We start from the raw sequence: 18,286 nt of genomic DNA, 5'->3' as shown, positions 1-18,286 counted from the left end.
TCCATGCTGTGACCCATCCCAGAGACTCAGAGATGCCCAGTTCCCATTGGCCCTGATTTCTCAGTGGTCTGTAACAACTGTTTTAGCTTCCTCTTCAAGCCAACTGTTATTTAGCAAAGTGCTATATTTTAGTATCCAAGCCACTGAACTCTTGGAAAGATAATGTTTGCACATTTATTTGTAGATTTGTTATATTGAGGTCAGAGAATGTGGCCCACAAATGTTGCACTTGGGGGAATCAGGGTTTTTTTGTTGGTTTGTTTTTTTAAGCAGATGAATGAGTTTACAAATGGGCCTCAGGTAATGAAAAGAGAGTGTGTTCCGTTGGTAAGATACAAATATACAGGTAGATAGATTCAATTTTGTTTAATATACCATTCAGATTCCTTCTGTTCTTGTTCATTTTCCATCTATGAGTGCAAGGGTGTCAAGTTGAAATCTCCTATCTCTCTATGCATTGTTATTCTGTGCTGGTAAAGTTGTCTCTCCCTTATGGATTCTACTCTTTATCCATATAAAAGTCGCCCTTAGCGTCAGTACTCTGTGGCTTCACCTCCTTTCTTCTTTTTTTTTTTCCTTCACCTCCCTTCTCTACACTTTTTTTTTTTTTTCCTTCTCTACACTTTTAGATGATGAAGAAAAGTTGCAAATGACCACTTGATCTTAGAGATTCCTCCCCAGGGGTCCAGCTTTCTAAGAATTTAATTTCTATCCAACTTCTGGGAGTTCACTCATTATTGGGAGAGCAAAACTGAGATTTAATCCATTTTAAAAACTTAGGATTATAAAATTGAAAGATGTTTGAAATATTCTCAACCTCTGAGGTGAAAAGAGGAATATAGATATGTCAACTGTACTTCAATTAAAAATTTTTTAAATTTTTCTTAAAGGACGCCTGGGTGGCTCAGTGATTGACCATCTGCCTTCGGTTCAGGGTGTGATCCTGGAATCCTGGGATCAAGTTCCACATCAAGCTCCCCACAGGGAGCTTGCTTCTCCCTCTGCCTATGTCTCTGCCTCTCTCTCTCTCTCTCTCTCTCTCTCTCTCTCTCTCTCTCTCGGTCTCTTATGAATAAATAAATAAAATCTTTAAAAAAATTTTTTCTTAAAAAGGACAACCTGGCTCTGTCTTCGGTTTCATCATAAGCAGACATTGTTGGATCAACTGGCCCTTGAACAAGCCAGTTGTTTGATACAAACACTTCTCTCACTGGCCAGGAGAAAGGTAAGGCACATATGATAAAAATTGCAGGCAAGCCCCAAAGTCTTTATGAATGCCTCCCTGTTGGCAGCATGCTTTAGAGGCTGCATTCCAGAATCATGATGCCCAAGGGATGTTAGTGTCATTAGGTCAACATCAAGAGGACAGAGACAGGCTGACCAGTGAGTGAAAGTAACCTTACAACTTGTTTATTTCTCAACTGTAAACTCTACAGTTAAAATCCAATCATTCCTCATGCTGAAATAGCTATCAATAGAAGTAGCTATAAATTGAAATTGTTAGTAATCCAGGATTCATTTGACTTGAAGGACCAGAAACTCTATAGCTATTGTCCTTGGCCTTTCTTGAATACAAAAATACCCTGAAATGATTTTTGGTTCACAGCCAACATTTTCTTTATATCATGTTTGTTCACATCAGAGCTTTCTTTTTTTTAATTTTTTTTTATTTATTTATGATAGTCACACACAGAGAGAGAGAGAGAGCCAGAGACACAGGCAGAGGGAGAAGCAGGCTCCATGCACCGGGAGCCCGACGTGGGATTCGATCCCAGGTCTCCAGGATCGCGCCCTGGGCCAAAGGCAGGTGCCAAACCGCTGCGCCACCCAGGGATCCCCACATCAGAGCTTTCTTTATCTATAATTCTTTTTCTTCTCTTGGCTCTTCTACACTAAACACAACCTGATGACCAACCACTTGAGGCCTCATCCTGAGAGTTTTCTTCAGAGACTCAAGATATATTGGCTGAGGTGGGTATCCAGTTTTCCAGGACCTGGATACTTGGCTGGCTGAACTTGAGAGGTTTAGAATACACCTTACCCCAGATGGCTTGGTGATGGGACATGTAAATGTACGTTTCCAACTTACTTCCACGGGACTAATTTTCACAATTTCTTCAAGTGATAGGTGAACCATGTATCTCCCCAAAATCCACAAGTTTTCTGCACTGACCCATGAAACAGAGTCATCTGCAAAAATAAATGAATACATAAATGGAGAACTATGTAAATAAATAAATAAATGCCTCTGCCTGGTATGGATAGTCAAAAACATCTTTGATATCAGGACCTTCTTATTGTATTCATTAATTCATTCAACAACCATTCATGGACAGCCTCCTACCTCTGAGACATATGTTACACACTGGCAATCACAGATGCCAGCCCCCAGAGGCCTTTTTCCGCAGCAGCATGGTCCACCTGGGAACTTGTTAAAAATGCAAATTATTTGGGGGCACCTGGGTGGTGCGGCTGGTTAAGCCTCAGACTGTTGATTTTGGCTCAGGTCATGATCTCAGAGTCGTGAGACTGATCCCTGCATCAAGCTTTGTACCCATTGTGGAGTCTGCTATGTCCCCCTCACCCTCTCTCTGCTCCTCCCCACCCCTCTAAAACTTGCTCATTCTCTCTCTCTCTCCCTCTCTTTCTCAAATAATCTTTTTTTAAAGATTCCTTTTTAAAATGCAAATTATTTTAATAGTAAAAAATCACAGAATATAGTTTTACTTTTAGTTCACTTAGTTACTAAATAATCTAGCAATTGACTCTCTTTTATTACCACCAGTAACAATCATTATCAGCCTTATTGATTAGCACCAGGTTATTGTATTTGAGCCAAACCACCTACTCATCCTTCCTCATATGACCCCAAATGTTCTCCAAATCTTCTCTCACAGACCCTTCTCATCTACTATAATGCCTTTGCCCTCACTCTTCTGCTCCAAAATCCTATCTTCAAAATTGAGCTCAAACATTTCCTCTTCCCTAAAGCCTCGTCTTATCTCCTCAGCCATCAGTAATAATATCTCCATCCTCTGAATTCCCAGAAGGCTCTGCCACTCTGTTCAGGCATCTGAAATTGCTCACCAGAGAGATGTCAGTGGGACTGTAAGAAAAATCTTGTCCAGGATCCATTTGCCCCCATTGCCTCCAATTCTTTGGTAAAAGATTCTTGGACACAACACCATTATGTTGGTGGCATTTTGGAGAAATGGAAGAAGCAGAGGAGCAGGGTACAGTGACTCCATCACCAAGAATTGTTGCAAAAAGCCAAGGGCAATGACTCTCATGCCCAGACCAGATGGTGAAGTCAGCTGCTATATGGGTTGGGTCACAAGAACAACAGGGTGCCTTCCCAACCTGGGAATCAGAGCTATGGGGGAACACAGGTACACACCCTAGGATCCCCTAGATGAGATGACATCTCTGGACAATTGACTCGGTTATTAGAAGGGTAGTCCTAGAAGGCTAGAGAATTGAGTGGGGGCAGGGGGGGAATCACTAAATTCATCAAGAACCAAGTTAAGGGACGCCTGGTGGCTCAGTAGTTGAACCTCTGCCTTCTGCCAGGGAGTGATCCTGGGCTCCTGAGATCGAGCCCCACATCGAGCTCCCTGCAGGGAGCCTGCTTCTCCGCCTTCCTATGTCTCTGCCTCTCTCTGTGTGTGTCTCTCATGAATAAATAAATAAAATCTTTAAAAAAAAAAAACAAGTTGAACTGTTAATTTTAAATTCATTATAAAGCATGAATTGTATTTCTGCAGACCAAGGACCCCAAAGATTTGGGTATTTTCAACACCCAAAGTATTTCCAGTAACCTCGAGGAACGTCATGAAAAATAAAAAGTTTAAAGTCCAAACAGAATTCATTTTAATTCACTCTAGTATAATAATGAAACACAGCATATAGGAATTTTAGAAGGAAAATCTGTCTCTAATTAAATTCTGGCAATAAGGACTGAGGGAAGTCTAGAGGGTGAGTGGCTCTCTCAGGGCTACACAGTGCGAGATTCCGATTTCTGGAGGCCGTAAATATGCATCAGGCAGAGGGAATTTTGCTAGGCACTGAAGACATTGATTATTCTGTTGTTGAACGCCCCTTATATACACAGCTCAGAGCTCAATTCCAGGAAAAGGATTGATTGGCCCTCACTATACTCTGATCCCACAGGCTTCCTTTATGTTTCCCCAAAACACTGAGCTCATTCCCACACCAGAGCTTCTGTGTTTGCTGTTCCCCTGCCTGCAACACCCTTCCCTCAGACCCTCACAGCACCCACTCCATTTCTCATTTTGGTCTCAGTTCAAATGTCAGGTCCTCTCTGATTTCTTAATCCAAGGCTGGCAAACTACAGCCCACGGGCCAAATTCAGCCCACCACCTGCTCTTGTAAAGGCTGCGAGCTTGGCTTTTTACACTTTTAAATACTTGGAAGTAAAATCAAAAGAAGACAATGTTGTGGCATGTGACAATTATGAAATCTCAATTTGGGGGCCCTTAAATAAGGCTCAGCTATGACACAGCCATTGCCTGCTCATCTGTTGTCAGTATCTGCTTTAGAGAGGGAACATCAGAGTTGATTCACTCAGCCAGACTACAGGCCCATGGAGCCTAAAATATTTACACTGACTCTTTATAGAAAAGGTTGGCCAAGTTCTATTTTATTTTATCCATTTTATTTTCTTCATAGCACCTACTGGTACCTGAACCGTCTCTCTCTCTCTCTCTCTCTCTCTCTCTCTCTCTCTCTGTTTCTCTCTCTCTGCCTCTCTTTCTCTCTAATTTGCTGGCTTAAAATGTTTTTCCCCCATCCCTCCCCCAATAAAACAAGAGCTCTATGAGAGCAGAGACTTTGTCTTATCTTCCTCTGTATCTCCTGTGGCTGATACACAGTAGGATTTGGTAAGTGTCAAAAAAAGTGTGTTCTGTTTACATGACTTACATTAAAAACTCAACAAATGGAAGCCATGTGAGACATTGTCTGCATTACTAATCTACACAGCCATTCTTTCCTCTCTTTTTCTTCAACTGTAGTAAAGAAAACATAACACAAAATTTACAAATTTAACCATTTGTAAGTGTATGGTTCCATGGTATTAAGTACATTCACTTCGTTGTGCAACCATCAACACCATCCATCTCCAGAACATTTTCATCTTCCAAAACCAAAACTCTGTCCCCAAGAATTAACAACTCCCCAGTTTCCCCTCCTTCCAGCCCCTGGCAACCACCATTCCTATTTTCCAGCTCCATGACTTTGACTCCCCCAATACACATCTGCAAAATAAATGAATCTTGACCTATTCCTGCTTTGGCTGCCAAGAAACTTCGCGCTAAATTTCTGTACTTTATTGCCTAGATTTCCTTTTAAAAATTGATCGTGTCCCACTTTAATCCAGATTTATGATACAGATTTTTGAGCCTGAAACCTTACTTTAAAGGTTCTCTTCGAATCTAAGACACTGTCATTATTTACATTCCACTTACAAACTAGGACAGCCCATTGATTGTAAGATGCAGCGGCATTCTTATTTTGTAGACCTGAACATCTGGAAAGTGTATAGATGGAATAGGATATGTGGGGTTTTTTTAAGATTTTATTTATTTATCTGAGAGGGAAAATGAGAGAGAAAGCACAAGCCAGAGGAGGGGCAGAGGGAGAAGCAGACTCTCTGCTGGGCAGGGAGCCCCACCTGGAGCTCGGTCCCAGGACCCTGGATCATGACCTAAGCCCAAGGCAGATACTTAACCAACTGAGCCACCCTGGCACCCCTGGAGTATGTGTTTTATTCCATAGGCCACATCAAACCCTTTTTGCAAGGTGGGAAGGATGGGTAAAAATCATAAATGACAATGAAATCAAATCCCTACCTTCAGAAAAGAAGCACCACTTTTAAGGATAGACACTCCCTGAAAAGTGATCCTACCTAGAACCCCAGGCTCACCAGTAGCATTGAAGGACATCTGCAAAATCCCAGTCATCCAGGAATAGAGAGCTCTCTGGGAATGAGCCGAGGTTTGGTCGTAGAGATCTTTGAATACCGCAGATCTAAATGAGAAACACAGGCATCAAGTTAAGGAACAAAGAGATGGACTTGAGACATGGTCAAAACAGCCCAAACATACCCAAAGCTGTCTTGTGTTAAAAAGCCTTCCCACTCCCTTGCTATGACCAACACAGGCATCAAGTTAAGGAACAAAGAGATGGACTTGAGACATGGTCAAAACAGCCCAAAACATACCCAAAGCTGTCTTGTGTTAAAAAGCCTTCCCACTCCCTTGCTACATGTAGCTATTGTCCCATTTCTCTTTTGTCCTTCACATCTAAATATCTTCCAAAGAGTTCTCTCCACTTCCTCACCTCTTAGTCATTTCTTCTTGTTTTTTTGTGTGTGTTTGTGTTTTTAATTTTTTAAGATTTTATTTATTTATTAGAGAAAGAGAGCACAAGCAGGGGGAGCAGCAGAGGGAGAGGGAGAAACAGACTCCCCGCCAAGCAGGGAGCCCAATGAGGGGCTTGATCCCAGGATTCTGAGATCATGACCTAAGCTGAAGTCAGATGCTTAACCCACTGAGTCACCTAGGCGCCCCTGTTTTTCTTTTTTTCTAACAGCTTTATGGAGATATAATTCACACACCAGACAATTCACCCATTGAAAATGTACAATTTAATGGCATTCCCAAGTGTTGTACAACCATCACCATGTTTGATTTTAGAACATTTTAAGCATCTCAGAAAGAAACCACATACCCTTTAGCTACCACCCCCAATGACCAATCACCCCAACCCCTACAAACTAGTAACTTACTGTCTCCATAGATTTGCTTCTTCTGGATATTTTAGGTAAATGGAAGCATGTGATATGTCATCTTTGTGACTGGCTTCTTTCACTCGCCATGATGTTTCCAACATTCATGCATGTTGGATCATGCGTTACCACTTCACTCATGGCCTTTTCACAGCCAAATACTATTCTACTGCTTGCACCCACCACATTTTGTTTATCTATTCATCAGTTGATGGACCTCTGGGTTGTTTCCACCTTTTGTCTATTATGAATAATACTGCTGTAAACATTCATATGCCAGCTTTTGTGAGGACAGACACTTTGATTTCTCTAGGGTAGATACCCAAGAGTGGAATTGCTAGGTTAGATGACAACTCTACACTTGGCCTTTTGAGGAATTGCCAGACTCTTGTCCAAAAAGGCTGCACAATTTCACATTCTCACCAACAGTATATGAGATAATAACCTACACTGGTTAGTATCTGACATTCTGGGTTTGGGGGCTTAAGTTTTTAAATTCCAGTTAGCTAATATACAGTGTAATATTAGCTTCAAGTGTACAAATAAAGTGATTCAACACCTCCATACAACACCTAGTGCATACCTTAATCCCCATTACTTATTTAACTCATTCCCCCACCCCTACCCCCATCTCTTCTGATAACCATCAGTTTGTTCTCTGTAGTTAAGAGTCTGTTTCTTGGTTTGCCTCTCTCTCTTTTTTTCCCTTTGCTCATTTGTTTTGTAAAATCATATGGTATTTGTCTTTCTCTGACTTATTTCACTTAGTATAATACTCTCTAGTTCCATCCATGTCATTGCAAATGGCAAGATTTCATTCTTTTTTATGGCTGAATAATATATATATAAAATAATGTAACATATATAATAATAATATATATCATATAGTATATATGTAATGATCACAACTTCTTTATCCATTCATTAATTGATGGATACTTTGGTGGTTTCAATAATTTGGCTATTGTAGATATTGCTGCTATAAACATTGGGGTACATGTAGCCCTTCAAATTAGTATCTCTGTATCCTTTAGGTAAATACCTAGCAGTGCAATGCCGGATCATAGGGTAGCTCTATTTTTAACTTTTTGAGGAACTTCCATACTGTTTTCCAGAGGGCTGTGCCAGTTTGTATTCTCACCAACAGTGCAAGAGGGTTCCCCCTTCTCCACATCCTTGCCCACACCTATTGTTTCTTGTGTTTTTGATTTTAGCCATTCTAGTTGTTGTGAGGTGATATCTCATTGTAGCTTTGACTTGCATTTCCCCGATGATGACTGATGTTGAGCATATTTTCATGTGTCTATCAGGCATTTGTATGTCTTCTTTGGACAAATGTCTATTCATTTCTTCTGCCCACTTTTTAATTGGATGATTTGGTTTTGGGATGTTGAGTTTTAAAAGTTCCTTATATATTTTGGATGCTAACCCTTTATCAGATATGTTGTTTGCAAATATTTATCTGACATTTTTATTACAGATACGCCCCCTTGGGTGTGAAGTGTCTCAGTCACCTCTATCCACTACAGCTTGTTCCCCTCCTACCATACCTCTCCTCATGGCCCAGTCAGCAATGACCTCCTTGTTGCCATATACAAAGTCCCATTTGGTCCAAATATGACTTGACCTTTCAGTAATGATATCAAAGTTATATTTTAAATAAATTTTAATTAAAAAGAATGAATCACTATAAAGAAAAAACATGAGGTAAAGAAAAGTGTACCAATGATGTACTGATATGGCAAAAATTGTGAGGATGGTACCAGAATGACTGACATTTGGGAGGCACTGTTTTAATCAAACCATCTCTCTAAATTCCACAGATGTTAAGCTCTGCTCCAGACCTCACATGTTGACCTGCTCCCCCTGCTTCCTTCCCTCTGCCATATATTACTTCTGAGGAATGGAGAGTAGGGTTCAAGGGCTGGGGGAAGCACTCACAGGTTCTTGAAAGCGTCCTCACGCAGGTCCTGGGGGAGCTTCTCTAGGATGTCTGGCTGCAGAAGGCTGCCTGAGGAGCCCCTCAGGACCCTGCCCAGGATCTCCACACACTCTAGGGAGTTCAGCACCTGGAAACACCTCTCCAGTGTGATGAGAAACAGGCTGCGGTTCACGCCAGGGCTCTGCAAGGCTTGTTTCCGAATCTCTCCCAAGTCAATAACGATGTCTTCCAACTCCTAAAGTAAAGAAAGAAGCTAGTGTTGTCTTGAGAGAGGCCTCTAGATTTGGAAGCCCTGGGAAGAACCACACTTAGCAGTGGGGAAATTCAGGACCACTGTTTAATAGCACACTATGTCAAACCTTCTAGAACTTTCCATCTCTTACAGAACAAAGTCGAGGCCTTCACCTGCCTCAACACACTAGGCAACTTTTTAGGTGCATGCTTGAGCTGGAATTCCCTCCCCACTTCCTTCCTCTAGCAAAACCCAGCTCATCCCTCTTGGACAAGCTCAACTATCATCACTTTCTTGGTGAAGTCTTCTCAAGTGCCCTCCTACTTTGGTCAAATCAAATCTCCCTCCAATAAGTGCTCCTAAGAGCACCTTGTGTGAAACTCTGTGGTTCATTACAGATGCTTATGGACCTGTCTTTCCTCCATGTCAATGGTTCTCAACCCTGGCTGCAAAATCACTGGGAAGTGATCCCAGCACCACCATTCAAAGTCTTATTTAACTGGTCTTCAGTGGAGCCCAGGTACCTGACTATACATACAGCAGGGGTTGAGCCAGGAAAGTCCTTAAGGCTCAAGCCATGTGCTTAGTGGAATTCCTGGGTCCCAAAAAGAAAAAAAAAACATTGAGAAAGCCTGCTAGGATGAATGAATGAATGAATGAAAGAATGAATGACTCTTTTGAACCACAGAACCCAGGAATGCTGACAGGGCTTAGTCACAATTTGATTGGCACCACAGTCTTTCACCCAGCTCATCCTACAAACATAATAACCACAATGACCACACACTAGGCATGTAGGGACCTGACTCCTAGTGAACACTCAACAAATGTTATATGGGGGATCCCTGGGTGGCACAGCGGTTTAGCGCCTGCCTTTGGCCCAGGGCGCGATCCTGGAGACCCGGGATCGAATCCCATGTCAGGCTCCCGGTGCATGGAGCCTGCTTCTCCATCTGCCTGTGTCTCTGCCTCTCTCTCTCTCTCTCTCTCTCTCTCTCTCTCTCTCTCTCGTAAATAAATAAAAATTAAAAAAAACACAAATGTTATATGTTATTATTATCTCAGTATCACAGGTGAGGAAAACCAAAGATAGAATAAGCAACCTGCCCACGCTTACACAGAGCAAGGATCTGAAACAAGTATATCTGCATCCAAGCCCACACTTCTAACTATGGCGGAGTGTTTCCTAACTTTGGTCATTTACTCTTGGGGGTGCTAAACAGTGTAGTGGTTAAGAATCCAGTTTAGGAGTTCTGAAGCAGAGGTCTGTGGCTAGAATGTGAACGTTAGGGAAAACTGCACCTCCATTTTACTGCCACAGAACTCATTTCCAGCATTTCCTTCAGGAACTAATATAGACAATAAGCCACCAAAGCAGTAGCGGGACCTTACATTTGTCATCAATAGAAATCAGACACTTTCATAACACATTATAGTTGTCAAAGATATCTTGAAATCTCCTTTATAATCAATACCTCGTAAAAATTACAAAAGCTACTTGACTCACAGCTAAATTTCGTTATTGGATGTGTTAAGCACATAAATCACTACGCTCCAAATGTGTGTTTTATTATTCTGATAAATGTCTTTCAATAGCATTGGCCTCCTTTGTATTTTATTTTATAGATTTTTAACATGTTATGCTGAAAAGGGGCCCATAGGCTTTACTAGATGCCAGAAGGACTCACTGCTGGAGTCAGGAGCCCAGGTTCTCACCTCAAATCTGCCACTTTTGAGCTGTGTGACACAAGGTTACTCATTCAACCTCTCTAAGACCATTTCCTCATCTGAATATTGAAATGGTACTATTATTGTCCTTATTTCAGAAGATCCTGGAAAGGATTCATTCAACCCATGCATGTTAAACCCTTAGAACAGTGTTGGCAAACTATGATTCACAAGCCAAATCTGGCCTACTGCCTGTTTTTGTGAACAAAGTTTTATTGGAACAGATCCATGCCCATTTATTTACCAGCCACCTATGGTTGCTTTCCTGCTATAACGGCAGAGTTAAGTAGTTGTGACAGAGAATACATGCCCTGCAAAGCCTAAAATATTCAGTATCAGGTCCTTTACAGAAACAGTTTGCTGACAATTCCCTTAGAATAACACCTGATGCATAGTAAATCCTCAATAAACATTAATCAATATCATTTTCATAGACCACCATCCTCAGTTTTGCCATATCTTTGCACTGCCTATACTATTTACTTCAGTATTATTTACTTCATTCATTTTTTAACTGACCTTTTTTTAACTAAAATTCATTTCAAAAGGAAACATTACATCTCTACCAAACTCACAGGTTGGATGTATCCATTCTATTTTAGTAACACACATTAAAGTAAGTCTGTGACTATTAAAATGTTTACAGGTTCAACTTCTTCTAAAAAACACTGTTTCACATTAAAGTATCTCTGATAAAGAAAACTCCAGGGGTGCCTGAGTGGCTCAATTGGTTATGTGTCTGCCTTTGTCTCAGGTCATGATCCTGGGGTCCTGGGATCGAGCCCTGAGTCAGGCTCCCCGCTTAGCAGGGAACCTGTTTCTCCCTCTCCCACTACCCCCTGCTTCTGCTTGCCCACTCTCTCTCTTTCTCTCTCTGTCAAATAAATAGATAAAATATTTATAAAAAAAAAACACCTCTAAACCTCGCCTTTCTGGGTCCCAAAGATTTTCTGGGTCTCATAGACCTTGCTCTGTGATACTCTCCGATCACCAACTTTGTTTTATAGAAATTTGTCTATTTCTGTTTTTTTTTTCTACCCCCAGACTATAAACTCCTTGAGGGCAAAGGTAGCCTTTCATCTTTGTACCCAGTATCCACTGATGCACAGCAATCATTCGTGGATGTTTATCAAACCAAACTATTAGAAGCTCCTCAGTACACCCCCCCCATTTCTTAGTTCCCATGAGAATATACAGTATAAGACTCTTCATTTGAGCTTTGTAAAAAGTAAGTGAGAAAACCAAGGTCTGCAACTCCTGGAGAGTTTGTGAAAGGAGAAAGTGGTAGGAAGACATAAAGAAGGACTGAGTCAGGCTCAGTTCAATTCAACTCAACAAATACCAACTGGCCCTGGATTTCCCCTACTCTCAGGGTGCCAAGAATGCCTCACCAAGAGGTCCTTCTTGTCTTCTAAGAGGCATTTCATCACAGTGTGGAATTGCTGAGCATCTGTGTCCCTCAGGTCCTCTAGCAGCTTCTGGGGCTGATACAGACGCTGCTTCAGGTGGTTTTCCATGGCTGCCTGGATATGGGGTGTTGAGAAGAGTCAGTGAGGACAGGACAGGAGCACGTGGTCAGCACCATGGCCAGCAGCCCAAGCAGGCCGCCTACTTCCCTGCAGAGCCCACAAGCTGGCAGCTTGCAGACATGTTTGATTTGGCTAGCTGCAAAATTTTTCATTAGCTGCCAACATTTCAAAGTCAGGGGATTCCCCACAAAAATCCAGACTTCCAATTTCTCTTGGAAAACACAAAGATTTGACAATGCTAAGCATATCCCCTTCCTGGTGATAATTGCAGGCTGAGGGGCAGCTGTTCCCTGTAATTACACTCCTCTTCACCACCCACCCAGCCAGCCGATTTCCCCATGGCCTGCCTGGTCCCTATGGGTGATTGGGGTTTCACGTCCAGACCAGTGGGCAGTTCCTCTGTCCAGGAAGTTTACCACCCCCAGACTGTCACTCCTCAAACCCCCTCCCACGCCCCAAGCTACCAGAGTAGAAGCAAAATTCAGGCAGCATGAACAAACTCCCTCTTGGCATCCCCTCCAAAGTGAAGAGGAGAGGACAACAGCCTCTCCTAAAATAAATTACCTCTGCTATCTGGGGAATTATTTTCTAAATCTCCACTAAATAAAAATGCTCTATAGAGGCAGCATATTGTGATATCACGGGCAAAAGGTGGGCTCTAGATTCAGACAACTCACGTGTACATCTCCACTTTTCCACTGACTAGCTGTGTGGCCTTGGACAAGTTAACCTAACTAGGATTGATAGGTAAAACACAGGATGCCCAATTAAATTTGAATTTCAGTTAAACGGTGGATAATTTTTTAGCATAAGTACATCCCCAAATATTGCATGGGATATATACTAAAAAAAAATATTCATTGGTCATCTGCAAATCAAATTTAACTGAGAACACTGTATTTTTCTTTAAGCAACCTCTACATCCAAGGTAGAACTCAAACTCACAACCCCAAGATCAAGAGTCGCATGCTCCACTGACTGAGCCAGCCAGGTGCCCTGGGAATACTGCATTTTTATTTGCTAAACAGACAACACTACTTTGGGGTCTCAGTTTTCTTAGCTGAAAAATAGACACAGTAGAGACTTACTATTTGGGTTGTTATGAGGATGAAATAAATGTGTGTAAAGTGTTTTCAATACTGCCTAGTAGACAGTAAATGGTCAGTAAGTGTCACTCATCATTCCCTACCCTAAATGAGTTGAATAATTATTTACTCAGTGACTCTCCCTCTAGAATGCAAGGCCCATGTGGGTAGTAACGTGATTGTCTCATTCTCCTCTGAGTCTCCAGTGTCTAGAATGGTGCCTAGCAGAGATAAGAGGCTAGATAAGTAGATACTGAATGAATAAATAAATTTATACATGGGAAGAAATAGAAGATATCTATTCAACAGGTTAAAATATACACATCTCATGAGAAAACTTACTGCTGGAGAGCAAAGGGGCTGGCATTACTTGCCTTTAGATTGCCACAGACTGAGGAACAGAAGAAAGAAAGCAGATGCCATGAGGCCAACAGCCACCTCCAGCTAGTGGGTGTCCTGCTAAAGGGTTAGCAACCAGCTCTCTGAATGTAGTTCTCACGTGAATGTTGGTTAATATTTTCATTATCATTATAAAGTAAATAAAAATTGAAACAATAAAGACATCAGAACTTCATTCATCAGGGACGCCTGGGTGACTCAGCGGTTGAGCATCTGCCTTCAGCTCAGGGTGTGATCCTGTGGTCCCGGGATCGAGTCCCACATCGAGCTCCCTGCATGGAGCCTGCTTCTCCCTCTGCCTGTGTCTCTGCCTCTGTGTGTGTGTCTCTCATTAATAAATAAAATCTTCAAAAAAAAAAAAAAGAACTTCACTCATCAAAGACGTTATGACTTCTTTGCTGAATCAAGTAGTTTTTTAATAATAAAAGAGTATTTCCTCAATTTTCTGTGCCATTCACAGTATAATGGCAAAGATACAACATACCACACCGGGCTGATGACCACGTCAATGAGGCACATGCTGTCCAGTTTGCCACAGTCCCCATCATGCCCTACCACTCACAAACATCATTGCCCTCTATCAACATGCCTATGCTACTGTTCTTCTTACAGTAGTGTTAAAAGGGAAGAAAAATATTTCTTGGTCCCATGACCAAGAGACTGATAATTATACCCAAAGAGCCAGTCTCCTGTAATTCTGTTTAGCAACAGAATCCCACAAGTTTTAGCTGATCACATGGCTTCTCAGATAGGCCTCTCTTCTTCCTCCTCTGCAGTAACATGAGACTGTGGACTGTGAGCCAATGGCACATGAGTGGGAGGAAGTGAGCAACTTGCAGGTCATGTCCTTAAAGAGAAAATGCTCACTCTTCACTTCCTCTTTCCCAACACTCCCTCTCCTGGGTTGGAGAATGGATGTGCTGTTTCAATCATGTGAGCAACAACTCCCTAGAGGATGACAAAGCAACAAGATAGAATGAACCTGGGCTCCTGGATAATCTTTTGAAACAGAGCTTCTGAGTCACCTGGGGGCACTCAGTGGTTGACCATCTGCCTTTGGTTCAGGTTGTGATCCTGGGGTCCTGAGATCGAGTCCCACATCAGGCTCCCTACAGGGAGCCTCCTTTTCCCTCTGCGTATGTCTCTGCCTCTTTCTGTGAGTTTCTCATGAATAGATAAATAAAATCTTTAAAAAAAAAAAAGATTTTCTCGCTCTCCCTCTGCCCCTCCCTCTGCTCACTTGTTCTCTCTCTGAAATAAATTAATCTTTTTTTTTTTTTTTTAAGAAATAGAGCTTCCTCTCCACTCTGGATCTCCCACCTAGCTCTGAAATATAACATGAAATAGAAATAAACTACATTGTTTGTGCTGCTGGAATTTGGGGTCTCTTTGTTTCAGCAGCTCAGCCTACATGTTAATACACCAAGTCTTCATCAAAGGTAGAAAGCTGGAAAAACACAAAAGAGCTTGTATCATGTTTCAAAACAACTGGACAGAACATGTTTCTTTCTGGAAGTGAAAACTAGCTCTATACCTAGTCCACTTCTCCATCCAGCCTGGCCCCTGAGCTTATAACCCTTGAGAACTGGGAGGAGAATATGTGATAGGGATGAGTCTCAGGTACACACCTGCAGGCTGGGGATGGTGAAGGTGACATTCCGTGAATTCAGATAGGCCAGGATTCTGTGGCACAGGTCTGCTGTCCACCCATGGGAGCTTCAGTTGAAGACAGGAGAAGGTCACGATGACAGGTTCCCCTGTGATGAGTAGTTCCCCTACTTGCTAAGTGGCCAGAAGACCAGAGTTCAGAGAGGACATAGGGAATGGACCAGGGATGCTAGGAACTTTGTGTTTGGAAGAGGTAGGAGATTTGTTAACCTGGCACAGTGGTGGGAGAGTTTCTGAATCTAATAATCTTCCTGGATCCCATTCTCTCAAAGACAAAGATCCATTTCTGAGCTGTGAGCAATATTCTAATTTCTGTAACAATCCACTTGGATTAACTACAAGACAAACAGATTGACTTGGAAAGATGACCTTACTATATTAAATTTTAAAAGCAGATATAGTATATACCATGAGAAGATGAAATGGCATAGTTAAAGAGTGTGAGCTCAAAACCTGGATTTGAATCCTGGCTCCACCACTTAACTGTGTGGCCTTAGGCAAATTACTGAGTTTTCCTGTGCCTTAATTTCCCTCTCTCTGTAACATAGCTTAAAATTGGGAAGAGTTTATTTGTTCACACATGTAAAGTCCTTAAAATGGTACCCATCACATAGAAAATGCACAATTTCATTCAGAACAGTCAAAAATTAGAAACAATTCAGATGTCCAACAAGTAAAAGGTTAAACAAACATGGCATGTGCATTCAATGGAATGTCATCCATCAATAAAAAGGAACAAGTTGGACTTTAGCTTCTAGCTATGACAGAGTAACTGGCAGCAGATAAATCCTCCAGCCTTAAACAATTAGAAAGTCTTTTATAATCCTGTTTTTGTTACTAAATAAATAGATGAATGAATAAATGAACACAAAGATAGATAGATGATAGATAGATACATAGATAGGTAGATGATAGATAACTTTAGCCTGAAATAGTATATCCAAAACTATTGACTGGAGTTAAAGTTACATGAGGAAGAAGAATGTGTATGGGGACTCTCACTTTAACATAATTGAGTACCCCTGTCATGGGCCCCCAAGCCCCTCATTTCTTCTCCCTCATAGTATTCATCATATTAGAATGATCTGTTAATATTCGTCTTTCCACAACACTCTCTAGTGCCCTGGCCCACAACTCCAGTATCTAACACCAGCCCATATGCTGTATACAACATCAAAGGGCAATGGGTCCTAGAGCCCTGCTACTAGATACACACCTCAGCTCCACCACGCTTCCCAGATGCATGACCCTGATTCACCTGCCCCGTGCCTTAGTTTCACTATTCTGTCCAAGGGGATAACAACACCTTCCCTGGGGGAGCTTTTGAGGACTGGACATGTTTCTACACACAAAGCACTAACAATGGTAGGCTGTTGCATAGTAAACTCTCAGTAAATGTTAACACCTGTGCCAGAGCAGAGAGGAATAAAAGTTTGTGAAACACATGTAGCTACTTTAAAACACTTGTACCCTGGTTGATATTTTTTCTAATGAATACCTAGGTATGTATTACTTTTTACAATTAAGAGATTTTCACTTAGGAATTTTTATTAAACATCTATTCCATCCCTTCCCCTCCCCTCTGGAGTAGGTTACCTTTGAAACTGTATGAGATCCAGTAATGCTGCATGGGAATAAAATGAAAAGACAACTTTAAAGAATCATTCCAGAGAAATCACAGGCACATTCTATTTGAAATTTTTAGAAGCAGCAAAGTGGAGAAAGAGTAGAGCCATTACCATTCAGATAGCTTCCATCTATTATTTCTTCCTAAAAGGTAAAGAAATATCGTCAAGCAAAACATCCAAAATCTCTTCAGGAGAGGAAATTTTGGTTAAAAGAAAATGAAATACTCACCGCCAATTTTTGCAACAATGGATGCAAATCTGTAAGAAAGCCATCGAAGGTATAACTAGAATTGAATTGTGTGATCCGCAGAAATATACATATGAGTTAGGAAAAGATCCCCCCCAAAAAAAGTCACTCATGAAGAAAAATTTTAGTAAATTTCAATTATATCTGTGCCCATATGTGCCCAATGTGAGAAAACTCTGGTTTGAAAAATCCTTTTAGAATAATCCTGAAAATCCTACACATATGTGTGCAAACACACACACATGCACACACATACTCACACATATGCATACATCCCAAACACTCTATAGTATCATGTACCTAAGCTGGTCCATCCCATTACATTCCTTAAGATGTGTGGTAACTATGGCAGATTATTCCTCCCTCAGGACTTACCCTGCCTGGAATCTGGAACGCTATGACTTGCCACTCCATGGCTCAGAAAAAAGAACAGGAAAAGAAAGTATGTCCTAGGTTCCTGGGACATCATCCTGTAGTTAATTCAAGCACAGAAGTAATTCAGGTTTTTATTTTTAAAATACACTTAAAAACATTCAGAAGACTTGGGGCACCTGGGTAGCTCAGTCGGTTAAGCAACCAACTCTTGATTTCAACTCAAGTCATAATCTCAGGGTGCTGGAATGGGGACCCCCGAGTTGAGCTCCATGCTCAGCGGGAAATCAGCTTGGAGATTTCTTTCCCTCTCCCTCTGTCCCTCCCCCTGCTCATGCTCTCTCTTTCTTTCTCTAAAATAAATAAATGGATCTTAAAAAAAAAAAAAAGGAACATTCAGAAGACAAAAAAAAAAACAAATTGACTCAGAACCCCTTGAAGTTTTTTTAAAATAAATTTTAAATTCCATGTACTTTGCTCTATCTAAACCCCCATGCTAGTCAAAGACACAATCATCTCTCTCCTTGATGACAATGGGCTGTTTATATTCTTACAACCCTTTCTCATTCCCTTCAGTCCAGCAAAGAGGAGTGATTAGAAGCATAGGCTCTGTTATATCTGACAAACAGTTTATATCCAGACTATAAA

General features: G+C 41.4%; 1 protein-coding gene across 2 annotated transcripts in view; it reads right to left on the bottom strand.

The window, feature by feature from the left end:
* Positions 1–17,732, bottom strand: part of OTOA (otoancorin) — a 67,534-nt gene extending 49,802 nt beyond the window's left edge. For both annotated transcript variants that reach the window (XM_055340870.1, XM_055340871.1), the window contains exons 1-9: positions 17,642–17,732; positions 17,249–17,277; positions 17,131–17,161; positions 16,988–17,015; positions 15,352–15,439; positions 12,102–12,233; positions 8,750–8,985; positions 5,945–6,048; positions 2,090–2,190 (exon numbers count right to left, since the gene is read on the bottom strand). In XM_055340870.1, coding sequence (XP_055196845.1) covers positions 2,090–2,190; positions 5,945–6,048; positions 8,750–8,985; positions 12,102–12,233; positions 15,352–15,439; positions 16,988–17,015; positions 17,131–17,161; positions 17,249–17,277; positions 17,642–17,732 — 840 coding nt within the window. The remainder of the gene's footprint in view (positions 1–2,089; positions 2,191–5,944; positions 6,049–8,749; positions 8,986–12,101; positions 12,234–15,351; positions 15,440–16,987; positions 17,016–17,130; positions 17,162–17,248; positions 17,278–17,641) is intronic.
* Positions 17,733–18,286: the final 554 nt, after the last annotated feature.

This window comes from Nyctereutes procyonoides, unplaced genomic scaffold (genome assembly GCF_905146905.1).
Source record: "Nyctereutes procyonoides isolate TBG_1078 unplaced genomic scaffold, NYPRO_anot_genome, whole genome shotgun sequence".
NCBI lineage: Eukaryota > Metazoa > Chordata > Mammalia > Carnivora > Canidae > Nyctereutes > Nyctereutes procyonoides.
Note: the sequence above shows the minus strand (reverse complement) of the source record. Positions and strands in the feature narration are given on the sequence as shown.